General features: G+C 41.5%; 1 protein-coding gene across 7 annotated transcripts in view; it reads left to right on the plus strand.

The window, feature by feature from the left end:
• The window catches only part of LOC133099081 (centrosomal protein of 78 kDa-like), a 70385-nt gene that overhangs the window by 26211 nt on the left and 17980 nt on the right, over nucleotides 1–26194 (plus strand). For 5 of the 7 annotated variants that reach the window (XR_009702288.1, XR_009702283.1, XR_009702286.1 and 2 more), the window contains one exon: nucleotides 12500–12590. The exons of 1 other annotated variant lie outside the window; for it this stretch is intronic. Coding sequence is in view for 2 of the 6 variants with exons in the window: in XM_061202539.1 (XP_061058522.1) it covers nucleotides 12500–12570 (71 nt within the window). In the remaining 4 variants the exon portion in view is untranslated. Of the gene's footprint in view, nucleotides 1–12499; nucleotides 12591–20300; nucleotides 21253–26194 lie in introns of those variants that run through there. One more of the 7 variants, XR_009702285.1, reaches the window with a different exon arrangement.

The following is a 26194-nucleotide window of genomic DNA, read 5'->3' on the forward strand; positions in this document are numbered from 1 at the left end:
ATTTTCAAGACAGAGACGTTGTTTAAGATCTAACTCGGCTTGGCGGTCACATAGATAAGGACTGAGAAGTAGTACCCTGGACTTGTCAACGGAGAAATCATTGGGGGCTTCAAGGAGATCAGTTTCATGAGAGTAGTGGGGCAGAAACCAGATCGCAGTGTAGATGGGAGGGGAGCAATGGGGGGCAAGTCAAGAAATTGATGGCAAAGGGAAAGAAGGGAGGGGTGGATAGGACAGGAGAATAGAGTGGAGGAGGGCATTTCCTTGTGGCTCTTTAACTCTGGCTGGGAGGGGCCAACAGAGAAGGAGAGCGTGAAGATGTAGGAAGAGAGGGTGGCATCCCGAGCCCAAGGAGGACTGGCCCCTGTCTTCAGCTCCCACCAGCTGGATGTTCCCTTTCTCTAGCTTTCCACGTAGGCTGTGGAAGTTGCCCCTTGCCTCCTTGGATCAGCTGCCCTTGATTCTTTCGTCCTTTTCTTATTTCTCAGTACATCTGGGTCATACGTTATGTGAAGACAAACAAATCACTACTGATGGTTAATTTTCTTGAAAAATCCCCCAGGCAGGTACCATTTTGGAGAACTACATATTGTTCCTCAAAAAGCCAAAGTAGCCCAATTCTCCTCTCTCATTGGGAGAGATTGCTGTTTCTTGGAGAACCCGAGGAAGAGGGTGACTCGCACTTAGGAATAACGTTGCTTGAAAAGTGCAAAAGGTGAGGTTGTTTGGCTATGAGGGGCCTCTGAGGCCTGAGACTTCCTGAGAGATGGCAGACTCACAGCTCCCACTTCCCTCTGACCCTGGGCTATGAGCTCATCAAATGAGATGGTAAATGAAGTCACTGACATGGTTTAAAGGATAATTTTGTTCTCTCTTTTTCATTCAGAGCAAATTTAATGGAATTTGTATACAACATATGGATGAAACATCCGTAAGATGGGGCTTGACTATATCCTCATGATTCCCCTTCCCTTTTCTCCATCTGGCCCCTTTAGCTCTGCAGACTTAACCCCACACCATCAATCCACCCAGTCGGTCCACTGAGCGTCTCTTCCTCCTTCTCATCTGGTCATTGTCGTCACCTTGCTCTCCACTACCGCCTCCTGCAGTAGCTGTTAGGTCCAGGGAGGTTGGTTCACTGTGAGCAAGTAACTGTCAACTCCATGGACAGGTGGGAAGTGACTTGGCAGCCGGAATGAGCCCACCCTGAGTTAACTATACCAATGAGGGTCAAGGAGAATGGGGATGCAGCTGGTCTGCAGAGCCCCAGCAGTTCTGAGACACATGCTCCTGGATCCACACGTTGCTCCATCTCCAGCCTTGCCTTTCTTTGTTCTCTGTCTTGACTCCATCCAGGTTTCTGCTCTCCTTGTCCCTTTGGGGAGGGAGGTCAGTACCGGCCCAGGTGTAGTCCCCAAATGCTTCCTACTTCAGGCCCTACGTAGGCTTGTATATCCACTTGCTTGGGTTGCCCTGGCATTCGTGATAACAAGTTGAGTGGTTTCTGCCCTAGGCTATCTTTTCTGGCATCCTTCCTTGCTGAAATGTCGGAGGAGGCCATTGAGAGGGCATAACCGCCAGCTGACCCGAGAGCTGGACCCGGGCAATCAGAGACTCCTCACCCCCTCCCCTGACCTTGGAATATACATTCTGCCCACCATTCCCACAGTGGGAACCATTTTCAAGAACTCAGCCTTGAGCGAGTAATGTGTTCTTGAGACCATGTGGACAGTATACGTGACTGAAGCCTGTTAAGGTCTCTATGTAAACTCAAGATCCTGGCAGGTGGGTGCTGAGATCTATTCGTCTTTCAGCTGACCAAGGCAAGCCTTGTAAGCAGGTTCCCTTGCTTGTTAAAACTGCCACTGACTTGTCTAGAGCGAGCTGCCTCTTTCTTCAGTCTCTCGTTGCCCTCTGTGTATAGGGGCCAGTTTTCACACCAGCAGATAATCTTAATGCTTTGTTTTCTTCCAAGTATGTACAAATCAAATAATGCTTTTGTGGTGAAAATTATACAGCATTATACAGAGAACCAAACATATACTTTCCATTACATCTTTGATGTACTAGTTGGTGATAAATTGACATGTTTCTTCACCCGTGTTCTTTGGACTGTTTTTTTCATTCGTGTCTGTTTTTCTTCAGATGATTTTCTAGTAATTTATACAAATATGTGAATCTGGATAAACTAATATATTTTAGTGTCAGTTTCAGGTTGCATCCTTTGCTCTCCAACAATCATTGGAGTGCTGTTTTCAATATGTACACACAGGGATTCAAAATAACAAAAATGCTTTTGAAAAATAATGTCGTAGGTTGACAGAGTGGTTTATAAATTATAGCATACGCTTATGCTCTTAATTCTTCCTCTCAACCCTGCTTATCATGGCTGGAATTGCTGCTACACCTGTGGGGTCAGCTGGGGGCTGGCTGTAGCCGGGCCAGGGGCCTGACTGGGCCACATGCCTCTTATGCCCCAGCTAGTAACTGGGGCTTGTGCTCATGGGGGTAGCAGGGCTCCGAGAGGGAGAGTAGAAGCATCGTGGGACCTAGCTCTGAACTGGCACACCATCGTTTCTGCTGCCTTCTATTGGCCATGGCAAGTCACCTACCTTCAAGGGTGGGGAAATCAACTCTGCCTCTTGATGGGAGAAGTTGGAATGTCACGTTGCAAAGAGTGAGGACACAAGGAGTCAACCTGGAGCCATTTTTGCAATTTGGGATGACGCTTGGTGCCTTCCTCAAGGAGGTCGTCCAAAACCATTTTTCAAACATCCCAGGTTCCTATAAATCTCCATCTCTGGTTTGGCGGCCCCTAAAAATTCGCAGTCAGTTTTGGTGAGGGGACACTTGGTGACAGTGTTGTCTTTCGAAATGAGTAGTTCCGTTATCTACATTACATTGCTCCCCATACATTATTTATAAGGTTTCCCTGTTTGTATGTGCAAAATATTTCTGTGTATATTTTGAGAAATAAATTGTACAGGCCTCTTTTTTTCTTTCACACACCCTAGAGATGTTCTAGAGGCAGTCAAAGTGTCCAAATTTTTGAGAAATTGGAACAGTCAAGAGTTACCTGTATGGAATGCTGTTAACGATGGCAATTCCCGCTACAGTACCTTTCATCTGAGACACTTAGGGTCTGTTAACAGATTAAAAGTAGTAAAAGACGCCGATCGAGAGAATTTTCATTATCTTGTGCTCTGAAAACTTGGATTTTCATGGGTTTGAATGGGCCTGAAAATGCATTTTTATTACTAGGGGCATAGAAGCCTCTAGCGGTATTCTTAATAAAGCAAGGTGAGTTATAAGCAATCATCTGATGGAGGGTAAATGTACCACACTCCATTTTAAGAAAAATACAATATAAAAGTCTTACCATGGAAGAAAATCTTTATATGATCTTTTAAAAAAAAAACTTCAAGAAAAATAAAGACATGACACTATATTCAGTTTAAAGTCAGTGACTTATAAGCAAAGCAAAGCAAAGACAGTCTGATTAAGGCCGTTGCATTGTTCTGGCATTTTTTAGGTCTCACCCATTTCTGTGGCCTTTTTAGAGCCTAAGCTTCTAGGGCACAGAGAACTTCATCTTGATGTAGGACTGAGCAAATGCACAGAGAGGTTCTCAATAAATAGGCATTAAATTCTAAGTCCAGAAGGGGCCTTGAGATGGCCTCTCTTTACTCCTTGGTAGAACTGTTTTAACCAGCCCCCCAAAACAGATTTTTTTTCTTTAAATCTCAAAATTCAGAGATTCCACAGTAAGAACTTACTTCTCATATTGCCTTGTGGTCTGCTGTGGGCATCTGTCGAATGGTGTGAACTCTGCGTGGGGACCCTGGCCTCCCCTCCAGGCCCACGGTTTGGGCTGCTGTGGTGCCGTGCTGTGCTAGGGGCCTTCTTTGGAGGTCTGGGCTCCAGTGAGCCTTGGTCATGTTCTTTTATGGAACCTTGGGTGCTTGACCACTCTGAGCCTCAGTCTCATTTGCAGGTTCTGGGGAGGATTAAATGAGCTCATGTGATATCCAAGTGACTGAGGCAGAGTAGGCTCGGGATGAATCTTTGCTTCATTTTCATTAGCTGCGGAGAAGAGGATGACCCTAGGGATGAGCTACTTGGACTCCAGCTTGGTGCCTCTCCAGCTTTAATATGGGTGTGCCTCTCTTGTGGATCTTGTTCAGTGCAGGCTGTTATTCAGTAGTTCTGGATGGGGCCTGGATTCTGTGCTTCTAACAAGCTCCTAGGTGATGGTGACGCTGAGAGCAAGGGTCCAGCTCCTGCCTTTCTCCCTTCTTTCGGGAAGAGCAGGACGTCTGCCCCCCGGGAGGAGAAAACATCCGCAACGTGACGACTAGTAACCAGCTTCCCTCACAGTCAAGGGACCTGTACCACTGCTCCCAACCATTTTGTCTGAGGTGCAGCAAGCCAAAACACTGAGATGCTGAGGTTTGCAGCAAAGAGGAGGTTTATTCACAAGGCAGCCAAGCGAGGAAGTGACGTGAGAATAGGTCTCAAATCCACCTCCCCAAAGGCAAGGGGCTTGGGGTATCTATGGGAGAAAGAATAAAGAAGCAGGGCAGTATGAGGCATGGGAAGCATGAGGAAAGGTGATTGGGAAAAGGTGTGCTCATCATTGTTCTGAGCTGGCGTAACTAGGCTACAGGGCTCAGCACATTCTCGGGCTGGAGTTTTCGGCCCTCTGATGGCAGAAGGTCAAAAGGCACTTGCCCAGTTGGAAGATCGGTGGTCCTCTCCAGTCTTAAGCAGCTCAGCCTAACTAGACACAGCTGATTCCAAGTTCCTGGACAATACTGGGGCAAACATCTTATTGCTTATGCTACATGCTACTTGGAGGACGTGCAAGTGTTCAAGCTACCTTGATGAGTGAAGACAGGATTTGACTAATCATTACACATGGTTTCACCTCCAGGTGAGCAGAAGAGACCTGTAGGCTGAGTCTGGCTCCTGGCACCTGGAATTGGAGGCAGATGGTTTAAAAACGGGCTCTCCCACCCTCTGTGTGATCTTAGGTAGATAGACTATTGAACCTTCCTGTGCCTGTTTCTCCACCAGCAGCATGGGGACACTCAGAGTCGCTCTCTTGGGGGCTGTTATGGGGGTTCAGTGAGATATAGATGCATGCACAGGCACATGGGAGACACCCAGTGTGTGTTACCTTCGTGCTTATTTTTATTAGGAGACCAGTATTGTTAGAAGATTTCTGGTTTGGACAACAAATTAGATAGGTGGTCATTACTATAGTTTATGCAACAGCAATTCACATTACCATTTGCAAAAAAGTAGTTGGTTGTCCAATGGGGATTATAAACATCCATTTAACATGAGCTTCTGAACAGATACTTTACACAGTAACTACTTCACGTACTATTTAAAATCAATTCTCTATGTTTTCTTAAGCAATTGTTAATCCCCAATTTCGTGAATAGTACCAAGTAAGTCACTTGAAAATCATCTAGAGCAATCTATTTCACTTAGCAAGCCTAAAGCTATAGTTCAACAATTTTATTTACTGTTCTATGACAAAAATTACTCTGAACAGCTATCCCCTGGATAAGTAATCAGCTAAAGCTAGTTTGACTGACTAAATCTGATTTACTGAGTTAATAAGCCAGTTGATTTAGAATAGGTCTAATGCATATTTCTCATCCATTCTGCACTAAACTGTTTCCCATGCCTAAAATGTCTTTTTTCCCATTCATACATATCCAGATTCCTACTTCTGTGCTGTAGGGCTTAGCTGAACTACACCTGCCTTTAGTGAAACTTTTCTCACCTGCACAATTGGAGATAATTTTAGTCTCCTCATGACTCCCACGGGGTTACCTCTGTTGTGACACTTGACTATTTGGTGGCATATTTTATTTTAAAAAGCCTTCTGTTACTCCGTGCACATCAAACAGTAAATGCTTTCTCTTAGTAAACGTGCATAACAATTTTCTGAACTCTTCTGCTCTGGGCAAGATTCATAAATACACCAGGCAAACATAGTGAAAGAGGAGACAGTATTTGTGTTGTATTCAATTGGGTCTTGATACCTAAGTGTGACTCTTAACCAAGGATTATGCAGTAGTTAAGGACACAGATTAAAGTTGTTTAGAGTGTGTCCTAAAGTCTCACTGGCAGAATTTAAATCTCTACTCTGGAAATTGTAGACCTGAGACAAACTACTTCCCTAAACTTCATTTCCTACATCTGAGAAAGATAATAGTATCTACCTTGTAGTAGACTGAATAATACCATTGCCCCCAAATGTCCACATTCTACTCTCCAGAACCTGTGAATGTCACCTTAAATGGCAGAAGGGACTTTGCCAATGGGATGAAAGTAAGGGTTTTGAGATGGGGAGATTCTCCTGGACTACCTGGACGGGCCCAACTATAACCACTGGTGTTCTCGTAAGAGAGAGGCAGAGGGAATTTTTACTCCAAAGAGAATGTGATGATGAAGTTGGGGTTGGATTGATGTGGCCAGAAGTCAAGGAATGCTGGCAAGGAAACAGATTCTCCCTCAGAGTCTCTAGAAGGAGGATGGATGGCCCTGTCAACTCCTGGTTTCAGCCCAGGGAAACTGGTTTTGGACCTCTGTCTTCCAGAACCATAAGAAAATAAGTGTGTTTTGTTTTAAGCAAGCACATTTGTAGTAATTTGTTACAGCAACCATAGGGAACTAATACGTACCTCATAGGAACTATTTCTCCAATTAAAATGTGTGACTGGAAACACACTTAGTGGCATGTCTGACACACAGTAGTTATGCTACCGTAGGTCGTTCTTGGAAACTGAAGCCTTGGTTTTGAGGGATCATCAAAACCAGTACAATGGTTGCCATGTTTCTCCTTGTTCATCCTGGTGACAAACCTGGTAAAGAGAGCTCCATCCTTTCCCACAGGACCCCACCACTAGTACTTAGAGGGAAGCGGTTATGTCTCACTTAAGGCACCTTATTCTTTTCCTTTCTACTTTTTTGTTCATGAATCTTCATCCAACTGGCCTTTCTAAATTTTACAGAAAACAAAACCATTTCTCAATGGATTCAGATACTACCCCAAGTTAATATTCCAACCAAGTTCTTGTTCTTCCGGGTCTCATCACCAGAAATTTCTGAGCCTAAATCTTCTCTAGTTTCTAGGATCACTCATTTTCTCATTTCTGCCTTCTCCTTTTAGTTCAGAGTCTTGTCAATTTAGTCCCTTCCCTAACCACAGCTTATAACAAGGTGACACGACAAAGTGATGAAAGTCTAGACGGTCTGGTTTTAATCCTGGGGTTTTGCCACCTACTTACTGTGTGGCATTAGGCAAGCTATTCAACCTCTCTGGGCCTCAGTTTCCCCCCAAAAAAGTGAATATTATGAATATTACCTACCTATAGGGTTGCCATTATGAGGAATAAGTGAGTTAATATTTGCTAAGCACTTAGAATAGTACTTGTTATAGTCTAAGCACTACAGTTGTGCTTGTTAATAATAATAAATAAAATTCCAAGCGTATAACTTACTCAACTTTCTGTCATAACTTTGAAGTGTTGGTCTATCTGCTGGCCAGCGTTGCAGGTAAATGAGTCGAGGCATGGGCTGAGGCATTGCTACCACTGGGTGGTGTGTTCCCAGAACTTGGAACAGCACTGTGAAATGGGTAGTGGTTCTACTTGGAGACGGGGCAGACTGGATGGAAAATGACAACCTGGGAAGGAGGTGTGGTGTCCATAGGTTTGGGGTCAGAGGTGCTGCCTGCTGAAGCACCAGTGCCGGCCTAAGCCGTAAATGGGTTGCTGGGGAAAACAGGAGCAGAATGGAAAATGACAGCCTGGGAAGGAGGTGTGGTGTCCATAGGTTCGGGGTCAGAGGTGCTGCCTGCTGAAGCACCGATGCCCGCCAAAGCCGTAAATGGGGTGCTGTGGAAAACAGGAGCAGAATGGAAAATGACAGCCTGGGAAGGAGGTGTGGTGTCCATAGGTTCGGAGTCAGAGGTGCTGCCTGCTGAAGCACCGATGCCCACCAAAGCCGTAAATGGGGTGCTGGGGAAAACAGGAGCAGAATGAAAAATGACAGCCTGGGAAGGAGGTGTGGTGTCCATAGGTTCGGGGTCAGAGGTGCTGCCTGCTGAAGCACCGATGCCCGCCAAAGCCGTAAATGGGGTGCTGGGGAAAACAGGAGCAGAATGGAAAATGACAGCCTGGGAAGGAGGTGTGGTGTCCATAGGTTCGGGGTCAGAGGTGCTGCCTGCTGAAGCACCGATGCCCGCCAAAGCCGTAAATGGGGTGCTGTGGAAAACAGGAGCAGAATGGAAAATGACAGCCTGGGAAGGAGGTGTGGTGTCCATAGGTTCGGGGTCAGAGGTGCTGCCTGCTGAAGCACCAATGCCCGCCAAAGCCGTAAGTGGGGTGCTGGGGAAAACAGGAGCAGAATGGAAAATGGCAGCCTGGGTAGGAGGTGTGGTGTCCATAGCTTCCGTATCAGAGCTGCTGCCTGCCTGATCTGAGAGCAGAGAGTGAAAGTGGGAGAGCTTCTCCCTAGCTTCTAACTCCTCTCGAGGTCTAGCACACACTGGACACTGCACGGCTCAGCCTGGCTCTGTGACATATCCATTGTACCTGTCACAGAGAAAGGGCGGGCAGGGCAGGGGGTGAGGCGGGGGGCACATGCAAGCCTAGCCCGTGGAGAAACCCCGGCCCAAGGGCAAAGGGCGGGGCCCTTTCTGGACTTTCTAGTGGCTGGGACTTCTCGCTGTGGGTGCCAGGTGTTTGGCACCGGATGGGCCACCATGCAGAGACTGTTGGGGACTGTGGAAGCCTTCTCCTCCAGAGCTCACCCTGCCTGGGCACCGACTCTGCAGGCCCCTCAGCCCTGCGTATGTATTGGCCAGCCCTTCCCCACCACGGGGCCCAGAGGCCAGAGCCTGCTCAGAGCTGAGTGCAGGAGGCACCCAGAGCTTACCAGGGTATGGGCCACCTCCCCAGCTTCTCTGCGAGGCCTGGAGACAGGATCGCCTTCTCCAGGGCTGCTCAGCTGCCAGCATCACCATGAGCCAGGTGGCGAAGGTTTCTGAGCAGGGGATGCAGAGCCCTGACCCGACTGGATGCTGCACCCCGCGATGTCCCTTCCTGACAGACAGGTTCTTTCTTCACTTCTTTTTTGAAATTCGGTAAAACAACATTTAAACCTTCGACTGTTCTTCAGGGTATACAGATGGTAGTGGCTTAGCCGGGATTCGAACCAAGCCTGTGTGATTCCAGAGCTCGTGCTCTGGACTGTGGCGCCTCCTTATCCTATATGCTTCATGTGTTCCTTTTTTTTCTTTTTTTCTTGTAGTCCTTATGGTACTTAGCCCTAAGTGCCATACCTGTAACGAACAGATACACTGCCCTGTAGGAGGTCTTCTTTTGTTCAACGCATGAATTGGTCATCTACCACACTGGGTTCTAATCTCAGAAGATACAGGTCAGGGACCACCAGTTGTCAGTATAGCACCATTCCACATTTCTAATTGAGGCTTGAAGCCCAGATTTTCCCTTTGTCTAGTTTGAAGGATCTAGATATGTAAAGATTATATTCTAGATAAATCATGGGCTATCCTGAAAGAAATTCACCAGTGAATTATTCCGTATGGATTAGAAGCCAGTTTCTCTGGCCTTCCTGGGGTATATCCAGTAAGGCATCTCATACATGTCTAGAAAGCAAATATATCATTTATTGCAACTTCATCGTGGAGCAATGTATTGGTTTAAAGTACGATCAACACAATTTGGTCATTGTGAGTATGCCAGCTGGGTCCACTCTTTACTACACATATGTAACTCTAGAGATTGTTATGCCCAAGAGAGGAGACGTACTCTTGGGTGTCTAGGACAAGGGAAACATGTGTTGTTATTCAGGAGCTGGAAGCTTCAGCATGACAGGAAAGAATTGAACAATCCTGGTCTACACATCACTTTACCTTGTTTAAAACTTGTTTCTTTGGCTTGCTTCATTGGAGTGTTTTCTCTCTCCTGGGGCTGACATTGTGTGTTATGTATCACGCATGTGACATGTAGAAGTTTCAGAACCCAGAATCATATAGATCAGTAAAAATGTATTTATATATTTTTGTTTAAAATCTATTGAAAATAACACTGGGCATAATTCATATATTCCAAAATTAGTTTGACCCTCTGCTCATGAGATTCTTTTTATGGTATGTCACAGCAAATTTGGACTTCCATCCCCAATAAACTCTGGGGTTGGAGGACACAAAAGGTTTTGCTCAGACCTAAATTCTGTCTGAAAAAAAAGGGTAAATATTATAAGCCCTTTCTAACCTCTCCAAGAGCAGAAATGATTTACAGCTGTGGCATTGAACCATAATTCCTTGATTTCATTTGAGAAGAGTTCAGTAAGAAACAATGTCTTGATTTTTGTTTGTTTTGTTTGTTCCCTGTTTTCTTGTCTTGCTTACCAACAATCCATTGTAATTCATGAGTTAGGATGGCAGCAGGCTGAGTGTTCCCTGGAGCTCATTAAATGAACTTTTTTTCCTTAAGTGACTTTTGTCTCCTTGTTTTCAGCCCCTCTTCTTTCCTCTGCCCTTTACTATAACCAGAGCTCAGCAAAAGCTGACTGGCTTTGTGCAGACCTTACTTAGGGTAGTCTTTTCTTAATTATTTTATTCATGGCTCCTCCATTTCATTGTTTGCCTTCTCGAAATGTGTTGAAATCTTTCTGTGGTTGATGACTTCCAAAATGTCTTGGCTTTTATTGGTTGATTAATTTTGGTATTTCTACAGTTTTATTTAAATATGGTTTCAGGAGGAACAGAAAGGAAATATGTTTCCTAGTCTGCCATCTTGAGCTGAAAATCCCTGTTGATTTTAGCATCCAATGTTCCCATCGGAAAAAACCCAACCTTGGCATTAATAGATGTAACACTTAAGATTTCAGCTTTTCTTGAGCAATCACTAAGGATTTAATATGTGGTCATTTCTACCTAGTTTTGTTTTTTTTTTAACTTTTGGGTTTATTTATTTATTTATTTATGGCTGTGTTGGGTCTTCGTTTCTGTGCGAGGGCTTTCTCTAGTTGCGGCGAGCGGGGACCACTCTTCATCGTGGTGCGCGGGCCTCTCACTATCGCGGCTTCTCTTGTTGCGGAGCACGGGCTCCAGACGCGCAGGCTCAGTAATTGTGGCTCACGGGCCTAGTCGCTCCGCGGCATGTGGGATCCTCCCAGACCAGGGCTCGAACCCATGTCCCCTGCATTGGCAGGCAGATTCTCAACCACTGCGCCACCAGGGAAGCCCTGTGGTCATTTCTAATGAGAAAATAATAACTATCTCATGGAGTTGATTTGAGGATTAAATTAGATAATGAACATGAAAATGCTTTGTAAGGTTTAAAAATCTATAAAAATGTTTTCTGTTATTATTTGGTTTGTTGCTATTTCAACTTTACTTGACAGTTGTTTATGACCTTGCTTATGTGAGAAGATGCCTTCTGGTTTATTGTTTTGAAAGCCAGAATATATTTTTCAATAGCTCAATGAAAATGGCATCATTTGTGAAGGTTAAGGGTGAAGGCATAAATGTTTCTTGACACCTATCACTTTACAATGTTTTCAGGAACTAATTGACTCATGTATTCCTCTTCCAAATTTTGTTGAGCACCTCCTACCAGCCACATGCTTTACATCAGGTGTTGGAAAGCATTTTCTGGATTTTAAATATCTTAGGCTTTGTGGGCCGTATACAGTTTCTGTAGCTTCTCCTCCTCTTTCTTCTTCAACAAACTTTCTAAACGTGAGAACCGTTATTAGCTCACAGTCACACAGATCCAGGCTGAGAGCCTGATTTGATTTGTGGCCATTATTTGCCGATTCCTGCTCTGCGTCCTCACTGAGGAGGGGGACCATGTTTGAATAATCACTTCTTTGAATCAACTATTGGTCTTCTGGGGCTTGTCCTTATTCTCCTACAGTCTCTAATCAACATGGCATCCAGAGAGATCCTGTTAAAACATAAGTCAGATCATGTCACTCAGGTCTCTTCAATGGCTTCTTCACAGGAAAAGCAAAGTCCTCAAAGTGCCTCCACAGCCCTAGAAATCTGGGCCTCTGTTTCCTCTCTGACTGTTTCCTTCTCCTCTCCACTTTGCTCCCTCTGTTTTCCACACACTGACATCCTTTCTGCTCCTTGGATACTCCAAGCCTACTCTTGCCTCATTGGCTTTCCATCTGACTATTCCCTATGCTTGTACTATTCACTTCCCAGATATGCTCCTTGCTCCCTCTTAAATTTTATCTTCCCCAGAAAGCCCTCATTGCTCACTTAGTTTCAGATCGCAGCCTCCTCCTACCAGCTAACAATCTCCATCTCCCTTCCCTGCTTGTTGTTTTTCTCCGGCACTTCCCTGATATACTAGTTATTCTATCCATTTATTTCATTTCTATTTACATATTTATACTTATGATTTTATATTTGCTTCTTTACTTTTGTCTCCCCCCTCAGCTCGAGAGAGGGTATATTCATCTGTGTTAATCACTGCTGTGTTTCCTGAACATGCCTATGAAACATACTGAAGAATGGTGCCTGAAATTTGGTAAGGGATCAATAAATTTTCTTGGCTGAATGAAGAAATATGTTCATAAATTAACAAATCTCCGGGGTTTCTGAATTGAGGACTAATGGGAAGAGGAAGGCAAAGGGTTGGGACAGGGTACTGCAAGAAGTAGTATTTGGAGTACTCTGATAGCTATCCTAATAGATACGATTTTGTTCATTTAAGTAGTTTTAATGAGAGAGCTGGGAACTAGGCACACACAGCATCAAGAATTTTATAATGCATTCTGTAGAGTTCTTTTTAAGTGTGTACAAATATCATTGAAAATATATGCACGCATATACACCTCTGTTACTTTATTTAGTGCTTTACAAGAGCCCCTCAGTGAAGGGGTAGTAGCAACTATCAGTATCCTTCCTTTATGATGAGCTTAGTTTATTCAAAGTTACATTATAATTTATTTGTAACTGTGAAACTAGACTTAGTTATTGAGTAGACACTCCCTAGAAACCTATGACATTAATAAAACCAACAAAAATTTGTTCAGTTTCCAATGATACACACACTACAGACTCAATTATGGGCCATCCATTTTAATGAAGGGAAGAAGTGATTTAACAAATACAGAGCAAACAGAATATTAAGTTTTGTCCTCCATTAATACTAGTAACGGATAAAGTGGGCTCCAATGCCTTCAAGGTAGCTTGAGACCGTCATCTCTGTGTCACGGGCAGGGGGATGTTCAGCCAGGATGTCTTTCTCTGTCACTGAGAAAATTTTCCATAATATATAATGATACTTACTGAAACAGATGTGGGGCATTTGGGTAAATAGGAATCCATTAGCATATTTTTCTGGAAGCCTTGACTACAAAATGAAGACAGTGGATTTGGACACTTTCGGCTCTGAAGAAGTTGTTTGGATATTCATCTTTATGCTGAATGAAATACGCTTATTTCATCTCTGCAGCTTCCCATATACCATTTTCCAACCTCTGTTTTGTGTTTGGAAAGACTTTTAGAAATTAAAAATCAAGTTAAAAAGTAAGTGACAACTTAAATGATATATGGAATATTTTGCTGACTTACAAGAGCATGCAGAATTAAACATGACCCAGTTGAAATGTTAATTTTACTTTAATGTGTATGTTGGGGTGGAGTCTTTAAGGTGCCAGAAAACAAGAATTCACCCATCCTGTTTGGAACTGCAGCACACACACACCTTCAGTTAACAGTTCTGTTCATGCCACAGAATCATCTTCAGAAAACATACTGTTTTCTATGTACCTGGTGTATATCTCAATTAGTTTGAAGAATTTCCCAGATACCTCTTAATATGTAGTGCTCCAATTCCAATCTTGCCAAGTCCTGTACCAGTGACATAGCACATAGGAGTTTTATTTCTCTTTATTTCTCTGGGTTGTTCAGAACCCAATGAAAGAACAATGGAATGCGATCAAAGAGATCAGGGTTCTTGTCCCAGATTTACCATAAAATAATTTTGTCCTCTTGGGAAAATTATAGTTATTCTAGGCCCCTTTCCTTTTCTTTACTTTGACAGAGCTGCACTAGATGACCCCACATAACATTGCACTCTTTCAGTCGTAGCTTAGATGTTATTGGTATTCTGAAACAAATGAAGACAATGACACATGAAACTGTGCAACAGCTCTGTAACTATGTTTTCTTAGAGTTGCCTCCATTTTACAGATGATAAGATGACTGAGCACAGAAGTAGATGTTTGGAACCAGAGGTTCCAAAGTAAATGGAGCTAAACCACAAGTTTCCTTCTTTCCTGAAGCTCACTTAGCCAAAACATAGGCTGCTGAATATTAAGCTGTAAAGCATATTATCAGTACATTTTAAAAGAAGCTATTCTTCTAGGATTTCCAATTAATAGCAAGAGGTTTTGAAATTCTTCAAAGATCATCTAATTTTGTGAGATTTACAGCTCTATTTTCCTGTCAAGCAAGTTGTATTAGTGCCAGATAATCATGTGAGCTTCTGGATGCTTCTCTGAACCTCTTGAATTTTTCTTCTTGCTATCTGAAATTCATGCCAGATAAGCCTTTTTCTAGAGCGTATGTACAGACTTGTGTATTTTTATATAGGAAAGCGATGCAGTGAGTCAGGTCCGGGGTTAAGCCCTCATTCTCAGAGTGGTATTGAGCTCCTGGTGAAATATAATCATCATTTCCTCAGAATCGAAAAGCAGTTATCTCTAGTTTTTAATCCCATTAACTATTTATACATTTACGTATGATACATGTATTTATTGTACCTACTAAGTGTGTTCTCTTTGGTAAGTACAAAGCTCTTTGAGACATAGGTTGTTCTTTTTTTTTTTTTTCCCCACAAATACTGTGACCTTTTGAGCAGGAAGGTCTATATTTTACTAACATCTAGAACCAGCAGTTAACACGGTGTCTAAGATGTAGTCAATAAATATGAAATAGATAAATGAACACATTTTTAAGGAAGGGCCAGGACATGAACAAATAGAAAATTTTCATTTTCAGTCACAAAGCCACAACAGACATAAAAATTATACAGACAACAAGTGCTACGGTCATTCAAAGAAGGCATAGAATAGATACAACAAGGATCTCCTCTATGGCACAGGGAACTCTACTCAATATTTTGTAATAACTTATAAGGGAAAAGAATGTGAAAAAGGAATCACTGTGCTCTACACCTGAAAGTAACACAACATTGTAAATCAACTATACTTCAATTAAAAAACAAACAAACAGACAACAACAACAAAAAACCAAAGAGGTCTTAGAAGTTCTTATGAGATTCCATAAGAGAAGACAAATGAGGACGGGAGAGACGGCTTTTGAATCAATTCAGAGGAGAAGTCACAGAGAAACTTGTCTTTGGCCTGAACTTGAGTTTCCATTAAGATTGCAACGCAGTGATATTACCGATGAAGGTAATCACATAAACTTACTATACTGAAACTTGCAGAGGTTATGAGTGTTGTTCAAGATCCCAAAGAAAGTGCATTGTGGAATCAGAATTTTAAGTGAGGCCTAATGAACTAAAAACAAACAAACAAAAAAACAAGCCCTTCCTGTGATACCACGTTGCCTTTGAAGTCATTTTTTTGGTGGGTTGGTAGAAACTGGTTCCAGTGTTTCTTGCAGGAATGACTAGTTCTGTCCCCCCGCGGCCCCCCACCCCCGAGTTGATCCTCCAAGTCTCCTTTAGAATGGACTTGCTAAAATGCAGACACACAAGTATTCATGACGCCTGTGTCCAGTCATTTCTCCTGCCATTGCCTACTTCACTTCTGGATTATATGAACAATTCACTGTCTTCATTTTCCCTCCTCCAAGAATTCCTTTCTCCCTATGGGGCACCTGGGAAACCCACTTCATTTTTCAAAACTCAATTTACATATTATATCTTTTGTGCAGTCTTCTTTTTAGTGTTGTGATCACACGATCCTTTTTGCTACCCTTGCACTTCTGCATGCCTGATTGTTGCACTCGCTACACTGTATTGTAATTGTATTTTTTACATATCTCTGTCTTCTCCTGGGCAACATTCCTTGGGGCCAGGGACTACCTTTTTTCATCTATTGATGTTGCTTTAGCATGTTACTTGTTGTGAAGTAGTTAGTTATAAAAATGAGATTTGATTAAATTGAAAATTGTTATGTACCTATTAGTTATTATCATTCACAGATATAACAGGAAAAAATATTAATGTTGGTGCTGAAAGTTCACTTCTAGTAAATGGTGGTGGTACTTGACTTCACTTATATTTTCCCCACTATTTTATATCTTTCTACCTGATAGCTCTTCTTTATTTCCATCTGTGTTTCTTTATTACTAAACCAAGAAAAACAGGGATAAGGGTAGGGCTAGGCCATACTTGGCTGGAATAGTAAAGAAATTGTGTGGGGTTTTGGTGAGAAAATCCTGAAGCATACAGGTCTGCATCTTCCCTTTGAGGCATGTGGAGGGGTCTGCTTCTAAAGAGTTTTATTAGCAACTAATCAAGATGCTTTTGCACAAGGCTCCTGATTAGCTGTTGGTATACTAAGAGTGAATCAGAGTTAGCGTAGTTTCTGATTTCTTTTAAACTGTCAATGTGGATGATCATTTTTTACTGCTGGAGGTGGTGGTGGTGGGGAGTGAGGGAATGTTCCTTTCCTGCTCCTCATGTTTCAGTCCTGTCAAGAGAGCTCTTAGGGTCATTTCAGCCCTGCTTCTTTACTGACTCTGCCCCAGGATGATCAAGTGACTTATATAGAAAACTTGAAAAGCATTAAGTGAGCATGCTTGCCTTGACTAATTCTGTTCTCTCCCTTGAGAGTGTGAGTGAGTGTCTTCTGTTTCTCTCATTCTGTGTATTACTAGTTAGTAAATCTGCCCAATTCTGGGGTTCCGTTATGTGATCATTTCATTGAAACTGGATTCTCAAGCCAGGGTTATCAACAGTAACAGGAATATTCGGCCCTCCATCTTTTCTCTTTTATCTTATTTCCTAATTTATTCCAAACCAAATGGAATTAAGGCATTGTACTTGCTGGAAGGTAATTAAAAGACCCTAACATTTGGTGCATTACCTGGGAACACTGAGAAATAAAAAGAAAGGAGCAACATTTTGGAGAGGAAAATGTCCTTGTGGAAAATATTTTGGTACTGCCAAGGAAGGTAGTCTAGTGCCTTGGTCTTTAATGTATGGTGGGATGTTGAGACCTTTGACTGTTTGAATATATTTAGGTTTGTGCAGTAAACTGCTGAAGCCTAGAAAAGGTTTAATGCATGCTGTGTAAGTGTCCCGTGCTTGCTGGGAGACTAATAAACTTGGAGGCTTAACACAATAGAAATTTACTATCTCACAGTTGTAGAGGCCAGAAGTGTGATATCAAGGTGTCAGCAAGGCTGCTCTCCCTACATATGCTCTAGGGGAGATTCTATCCCTTGCCTCTTTCAGCTTCTGGTGGTGGCCAGCTCCCTTGGCTTGAGGCCACATCACTCAGTTTTTGTCTCTGTCTTCACATCACCCCCTTTCTGTGTCTGTATCTTCTCTTTTGTCTATCTCAAATGTCCCTCTGCCCTTCTTGTATAATAAGGACAATTTTCATTATATTTAGGACCCATCCAGATAATATAGGATGGAAATCCCATCTCAAGATCCTTAATGACATTTGCAAAACCTTTTTTTTCTAATGAGGTAACAGTCAAGGATTAGGACATGGATATATCCTTTTGGGGGCCACCATCCAACCCACTATACCAGCCGTAAGATACTTTGATTTTGGCTGATGGCTGCAGCTTATGGCGTGGGAGAGGGGCTGTTTCTTTAGAGCCACTTAAGTAAAAGTCTGACATAAAGAAAAGGGGCGTTAGGGAGTTGCAGGTGGCTGAGCAATACCTGGAGCGGAATGAATAAGGCGCCTGGAGGGTCTTTAGTATACAGACACCTTTACCTGGCACTTGACGTGAGAGTGTGCAGGAGTTTACAGGGCAGGAGAGTCTCAGGCAGCCGTCCACCTTGCCTTACTCTTCAGGTACAGTTTTTCCCAAGCAGGCTTGACTGAGACAAAGACTCAATTGTAAGGAAAACCTGTTTTGTAGAACTTGTCGGCATTGACACATATGGTCTACCGTAGGCTCAAGTGACTCCCTTTACATGTGGACCCAAATTGACACTGGATTTGTCAATTATGTTGGAGAAAGAAATGTTCTCTTAAAGGCAGCCGCCTTTGGTCTATGCAGTTCCATAGCAGGAGGCAGTGAAAATGGCCATGGCGGCATAGGACTGTCAAATCTACGCATCAGAACTGGAGGTGTAATGTCACTCGACAGAACCCATAATCAGTTCAGTACTGCAGTGTGAACCACAGGGTCGTCAAAGAGGAAGGATAACTCAAGAGTCCACGTGTGACAGATGCTCAGGGCTGTGCGCTGCACATGGCAAATTCATAGTGACAAATCAACGTCAGGCTTCAAAGATTCCTCCTGGTTCAAAGTTCGCAGGTCAGAAATTTCAAATAAATGGCATAGACTAATGGACATCCTAGTGAGGCTAGAACGAAAGAAACTTTATCTTTCTCTCAAATGCCATTGAGTTTCTGCTATGTTCTTTGGTCAAATTCTGTACTGGATTCTGGGAACAAAAATGTGCCTAGTTTCACTCTTCTAGGGGTGGGGGCTTGGCTTGCTTTTGAGATTGTTTTTAAATTTTGGGGATAGTGCTGTAAAATCAAATTGTATCTTAGTAACTCTTTAGACTCTTTAAAAGCATGGTTCATGAGAGGCTTGATAAACTGATAAAACAGCCAAGGCCCTGAGAGACCCACACCCGTGTCAGTGACAGAAGTCCAAGCTACAGATACTGAAGGAGCCCTCAGTCCCATTCAGGCAATGAAAGCCCTGTCACTGAGAATGAACCAAATGTACATTTGGGAGGATTGTTTATGGACATTTAGGACTTTGGATTTTTAACCCACAGTAACAAGGAAACTTGATTTCAAAATTGGGCTTTGATACTTTGGGACCTTAATTCATAAGAGCGTTTAATGTGTGCCCTTTTAATTTCTCTGTGAAGAATTTGATACTGGCAAAGGTGTACTTTCAAATTTGCAACATTTCTATGATTTCTGAATTGTATTACTGGATGCTTTTATGTATTTAATCTTAGTGTGTCATTTAACCTCATCAATTTTCTATGGTTAGCTGTGCTGTGGATGGCTGGTAGAACAAAAAGTTGTTTCTGATCATTGGATATGAGTAGCCCTGGAGTTAATTTAAATTAATGCAATTTCTCACCCATATCAGAGACTTCTGGGATGAAGCTCTAAGTCATCCACCAGCAGTTCCCGGAAGCCACTCAAATGAGTAGCCCCATAAAAGTGTGAGCAGGACTGTCCTGATAAAGATCTATTCTTTTTCCTGAAGGGAGAGCCATATTCCTTTAATTACAGGCTTAAAGGCATAGTTGAGTGGGTTAAGAGATTGAAAAAAACAGGGGAGCATTAGTGACAATTTCCCTTCTCGTTCCTAATGGTACCAGCATGTGAAGGGAATTTGATTAGTATAACTTTTAACCTCCCTGCTCTTATATTCACTGACACTGGCTAGGTGAGGTGACCTACTTGACTGGCAAAGTTAGGAAGAATAACTGGCCATGCTTTGCTAAGCTCTTCTTCCCTTCATCTTGGGAGTGAGTCTGGTGATAGACAGACAAAAGTTCTCTGCTCCACTGTGGACATGCCCCTTTCACATGGGTTTGCCTGGAACCAACTTGCTGCAACAAAGTGGGTAAGTCTGGATAATTCTAGAATTCAGTTGACAGACTCACTTGGCTGTCTCATGAAGCCCCTGTTTCCAATATAGGCTCTAACAGTAAAAAGTGACATAATGTGTGGGCTCCAGTGCAAAATGAAAATATAGTGCCTCTTGTTCAAACTGCAAAGAAAAAGTGTTGTTGAAAGTATTTGCACTGGGGTGCATAGTGTCCTCCCCAAATTCATGTTCACCTGGAACCTGTGAATGTGCCCAAGTAAATTCTTTTTTCAGATAGACTCGAGATAAGATAACATCATACTAGATTAGGGTGAGCCCTAAATGGGTTCTATGGGTTGTTCTCTCTTCTCTTTTTCATACATGTCATCTTTTTCAGCAGAAGGGTTTGACTAATATTGGGAAGTAAAACGAGTAAGAAAGGATATGATAAGATTCCTTGGACATTCTTGTTTCTTAAAAAACAACTGCTTTCTTTCTGTGTTAGAAGTAAGTTCAGATTCAAATGGAAAGCATGGCCTCCCGGAGCTGTTAACACCTTCACTTAGTCTTGGATGTGACCAGTAGCACAGAATTCTGGTGGAACTAGTAAGACTCCAAATGGGTACCAAATAAGCATGTCATGGAAAGCACACCATGAGCAGGGTGAAAACTAGATGTGAATGGGGCAGCAGGAATGGTGGCAGACACACATATTGCACATGTCCCCTCTGCTCATGCGTATATTTTATTGTCCCATAAACTTTACTTACAAAACGTAAGTTCAAAGATAAAATCATTAAGAATTTCAAGACATCAATAGCAGAGCATGAAACCAAGCAAGCGTGGGGCCCTTCTGAACATGGTTCATGCGGGACTTGATCAACTGGTAAAAGAGCCAAGACTCTGAGATACCCACACCATGTCAGTGACAGAAGTCCAAGCTAGAGATATTGAAGGAGCCCTCAATGCCATTCAGGCACTGAAAGCCCTGTCACTGAGAATGAACCAAAATGTAAATTTAGGAGGATAATTTATGGACATTTAGGACTTTGGATTTTTAACCCACAATAACAAGAAAACTTCATTTCACAAGAAAGTGTGAGGGCTTCTCTGGTGGCGCAGTGGTTGAGACTCTGCCTGCCAATGCAGGGGACACGGGTTCGAGCCCTGGTCTGGGAAGATCCCACATGCCGCGGAGCGACTAGGCCCGTGAGCCACAATTGCTGAGCCTGCACGTCTGGAGCCTGTGCTCCGCAACAAGTAGAGGCCGCGATAGTGAGAGGCCCGCGCACCACAATGAAGAGTGGCCCCCACTTGCCACAACTAGAGAAAGCCCTCGCACAGAAACGAAGACCCAACACAGCCAAAAATAAATAAATAAATAAAATTAAAAAAAAAAAAAAAAAAAGAAAGTGTGAGGTCTTCAAGTTTGCTTTGGTTATTGAGGGTCCTTTGTGGTTACATATCAATTTTGGAGTCGTTTCTTCTATTTCTGCAAAAATAGGGGATTTTGATAGGCATTGCATTAAATCTGTAAGTAGCTTTGTGTAATATGGACATTTTAACAATAGTTCATGAATATGGGATGTCTTTCCATTTATTTATGTCTTCCTTAATTTCTTTCAATAACCCTGTAGTTTTCAGTGTACAAGTCTTTCATGTCTTTGGTTAAGCTTATTCCTAAGTATTTTATTCTTTTTGATGCTATTGTAAATGGAATTGTTCTCCTAATTTCTTTTTCGGATTGTTCATTGTTAATGTGCAGAAATGCAAGTGATGCGTATATGTTGATTTCATATTCTGCAAACAAACTTTGCTAAGTTGTTTTATTAGTTCTAATAAATTTTTTGTGAAATATTTAGCATTTTCTACATCTTTTTCAATAGTTTCCCTTTCAGCCTAAGTGTATCCTTAAATCTAGGGGACATTTTGACCTCCATCTTAGACTTTCATCTTAATTCTCAACTTATTCAGAGTCTTAGTTGGTTAGTGTTCTCCTTATTGTTTGCCACTTTGGAGAATCCAACAAAATGTTCTACTCAAGGTGAGACCTCTTTTCTCTTCCACCTCTGAACCTGAATATCACTTATTACTTACTTCATTCTCTTAGAACTTAGCATTCGAAGTTTAAATGGTGATCTTTCTTAAAGGAGGTCAATATGCTCACTGAATTCAAGACCTCTGGTGAGTTGTGTCAAGTGTGTAGGAATCATATTAACTTGTTGGCTGTTAGCACCCCTGGAAACATTTCTAAAGTGGCGTTTGAGCTTGATATTCAGGTTTTTTGGACACTGCATTAAAGAGTTTAACAGAATAAGAGTAGGCTGGTCTTTCCTAAAGCAGAGTTTATCCAACGGTGACCTTGTAGCCACCTGCATCAGGCTCATCCTCGTTGAGTCATTGAGTGCCCTCAACCCCCCTAAACTGTAAACTCCTTACAGACAAGAATTACGTTTTATAGCTCTTGTTCCCCTTCCCTATACCTAAACATGCCTGGAATAGAAGGTGCCTCTACGAACAGGTGTTGCTTTATTTTAAACTACATTAAGTACATATATATGTTCATTTCCCTCTGGGAAAGGAGGCTACATTCCACAGGATTCAAATATCAAGCCTTTAAACTTCCTTGAACCCATAGATATATAAATAGTTGCATAACTATCCTCCCTCTATACAACTCTAAGATGATCATATCAAAGTATGGTCATCATTAATTGTTTTTCATTGCAAACAGATAATAAGCAAAGTGAAAGGAACTTCTTCCACCAAAGTAAAGGCCAAAGTTCAAAAAGTCAAATTAATATGGGATTTGTTACTATTTTAAATAGTAAAGAACACTGACAAGAAATATCACAGTGCTGGTTGCTATTATCATCTTTTCATTTTCCATTACAGTTGTTTATATTATCTTCATGGGATTTCACTGAAGTTATCAAGGTTTTTTAATAGTCAAATTAAAAAACAAAATCCCTTGAAATGCCAATACAAAGAAAAATGAGTCAGAACATGAAAAAATGTTTTAGACAAGTTGACAACATATATTCTTTGCTCATTTCTCTTTTTGAGACAAGTTCCATCTTATTCACACCCACATGTACAATAGACTGAATAAAATACAACCCCATCACTCGATGGTGATAAAAAAAGGAAAGACAAGCTGGGTCCAGAAAATTCCTCTATTTATTCCTAGTATCTTGTTGCATCTGGCAAAAAAGAGCATTTTGAAATATTCTCTAAAGTTTTGTATTTTATTTTATAATAATTTGCTTATTTATCTCAATGTAAATATTTAAAATGCATGAGAAATATTTTAACATTTGGCATTTGACTATTCCTATCTATTTTCTTAATGTTTCCTTTGCGTCCTATGATGATCTTTTGGGATAGACAGCACATACCACTCTCATACTCCCCAGACTCTACAGCCCCATACACATGCAAAATAGCTTGTGGGGATGTGTTAACATACACTTGGTTGAGGCAGGAAGGCTGTAGAATACATAGTTTTTATACCTCAACATTTTAAGTGTTTTTGGAAAGTAACCCTAGTTTGAGTGCAAGATCCATCGATTTATCAAATGCATTTCAGGTATACCTAGGTATGTCCAGTAAAATGGTAAGACTATATTACTGGGAGACTATTTACATGAGCAAGTGAAAAGACATCAGTGAAAGAATATATTATAACCAAGAGTCAGATATAATACGTCAATCAAATAGAATGTAGATCCCAGAAACATATCCACACATGTAAGGACAATTGATTTTTCAACAGAGCTGCAAAGCCAATTTTGAGGAGAAAGGATAGTCTTCTTGACAAATGGTGCTGGAAGCATATAGCACACGGATATTGTGCATAGATAGCCATATGCAAAAGTATGACCTTTGATCCCTACTTCACACCATATAAAGAATTAACTAAATGTAGATCAAAACATAAATCTCTAAAACTTGGACAAAATCTTTTTGACCTTGGGTTAAGCAAAGATTTCCTAGAGATGACACCAAAAACAAGATCCATAAAAGAAAAGTGATAAATTGGGTTTCATCTTTGGAAGCCATTATTAATAAAAGAAAAGCCACAGGTTGGAAGAAAATATTTACAAATTATATACCTGAAAAGACTTGTGTCTCTAACACGTATAGAACTCTCAAAACTCAGTAATTAGAAAAATTTTTTTAAATTAACAATATGGGTAAAAATATTTAAAAAGAGATCCTGCCAAGGAGGTGTACGGATGCAAATAAGCACATGAAGTTGCTCAATGTAATGAATTATTATCTAAATGAAAATGAAAGCCCCAGGAGATACCACTACACACCTATTGAATGGCTAAAATTAGAAAAGTCCAAGCACACCAAGTATTGGTGAGGCAGTGTAGGAACTGGAAGTCTTTTACACTGCTAGTGGGAAGGAAAATGGTACAGTCACTTCAGTCAACAGTTTGGCTGTTTCTTTATAAGTTGAACATACACCTACTGTATGGTCCAGCCTTTCTGCACCTAGATATTTATGCAAGAAAAATGAAAGCATATGTTCATACAAAGACTTGTACATGGATCATCATAGCATCCTTATTTTTAATAGACAGAATTGTAACAACCTCGAGCGCCCATCAACAGGCGAATGAATAAACATACTGTGGTACACTCATACAGTGAAACACTACTCAGCAAAGCAAAGTGATAAACTATTGATACCCACAAAAATATGAATTACTCTCAAAATAATTACATTGAGTGAAAGAAGCCAGATAAAAGAGTCCTCACTATGTGAATCCATTTATATAAATTTCTAGAAAAATGCAAACCCATCTCTAACGATAGAAAGCCTATCAGTGGTCACTTGGGGATGTGGAGGGGTGGAATGTGAGGGAAAAAAAGGGGCTTTATGAATGAGGCATAAAAACACTTGCAAGTGATGGATATGTTCCTTTTCTTGATTGTGTTGGCAGTTCCATGGATATATGCATATTTCAGAACTTAAATTGTGTTCTTCAAGTATGTGCAGTGTACTGTGTGTCCGTTCTATTTAACAGAGCCATTAAAAAAAGGCTAAGAACAGACGTTTGTCTCAACAAATAAATGTAGCAAAGAACAGAAAAGTCCAGTACAGTATGATCTCTGTCAGTTGAATTTTCCTATAGTTTATTTCCCTCAAAAAATATATCCCAGTTCTTAAAAGAGATGGGACTCTTAATAAAAGGTAAAAAAAACTGGCAAAGCCATCAGCAGGATGAGCTCCAGCCAATTTTCAATTGTGAGACACTAGGTGCACGGTGCAGACATGCTAGGATGTTTGTTCTCCTGCCCAATATTTTAGAGAGGATATTAAACACCCCCGTTAAATGCCTGCAAGTGATGGCCAGAGTGGAGTTTGGAGAATGATGTCTGTGATCTTTAATATGGTTGTGCCTTTGTAAAGAGTCTCACTCAGAATTTCCAGGGTAACTTTGGAGTCAATTTTTTTTGTTATTTTTTGGATGATATATATGTCAAACTCACCTCAAGAATATATCCACGTAGACTTGAAGTTAGGGACCAGCTGGTGTAAATTTGTGTGGTTATCTCCTGACCTAACCTTTAACTTCTCTTTGTTCCTTGATTGTAGTTAAGCTTCATCTTGCCTCAGGGCCTTTGTATTTGCTGTTCCCATGTTTTGGAAATATTATTTCCAGAAAAATTGTCCATAAATGATTCCTTTCTATTCTTTGGCACTCACCTCCAAAAGATATTTTTTCCGTGATGGTCCTACTAGCCTAACTTATTCCCAATTTATCAGATTACCTTACTTCTTTCACAGAATAATAATAAAAACAAATATTTTCTTTGGTGTCTCTTTGTATTTAGATGAACTTCTTCCCAAAGAACTCAAGCCCCACAGAGGTTGTTACCTTTCTTATCCCTTATTCTGTGTCTTAGAACTGTGGCTGGCGTGTAGTAATCACTCGAGGCCTGTTGACTGTGTAAAGAATATGTGAGTAGATGAACAGATTTGGAGTTATTTGAGGTCACTCTTAATGATGGCTGGTGTTGGTGATTAAATTAAAATTGTAGGTTTTAGAGTTGGAAGTGATCTTGCTGAGTCTCACAGCTACGGCAAAACTCTCCCTACTGTAGCATCCCTGACAGATGATCAAGTCTGAGCTTGAATAACTGTATATGAAAGACCCTAGCCAGGGCAACCTCCTAGCTTTCTTCAAGCAGATCACAACCTTCCATGGGAGTTTGCTCCCTATTATTCAGCTGTAATTAGGAGAAAACGGTTTGATTTACCCAGAACCATCTTCTCTCAGTCTCCTTGTTCCAGTTCCTAGAGAATAAACAGGACAGAGTTTCCTCTAAATTACATCCTTTGGGTTTGCATTCCTGCTTGTAACAAAATAAGCACCATGCTAT

The sequence above is a fragment of the Eubalaena glacialis genome, chromosome 10 (assembly GCF_028564815.1).
Source record: "Eubalaena glacialis isolate mEubGla1 chromosome 10, mEubGla1.1.hap2.+ XY, whole genome shotgun sequence".
NCBI classification, from domain to species: domain Eukaryota; kingdom Metazoa; phylum Chordata; class Mammalia; order Artiodactyla; family Balaenidae; genus Eubalaena; species Eubalaena glacialis.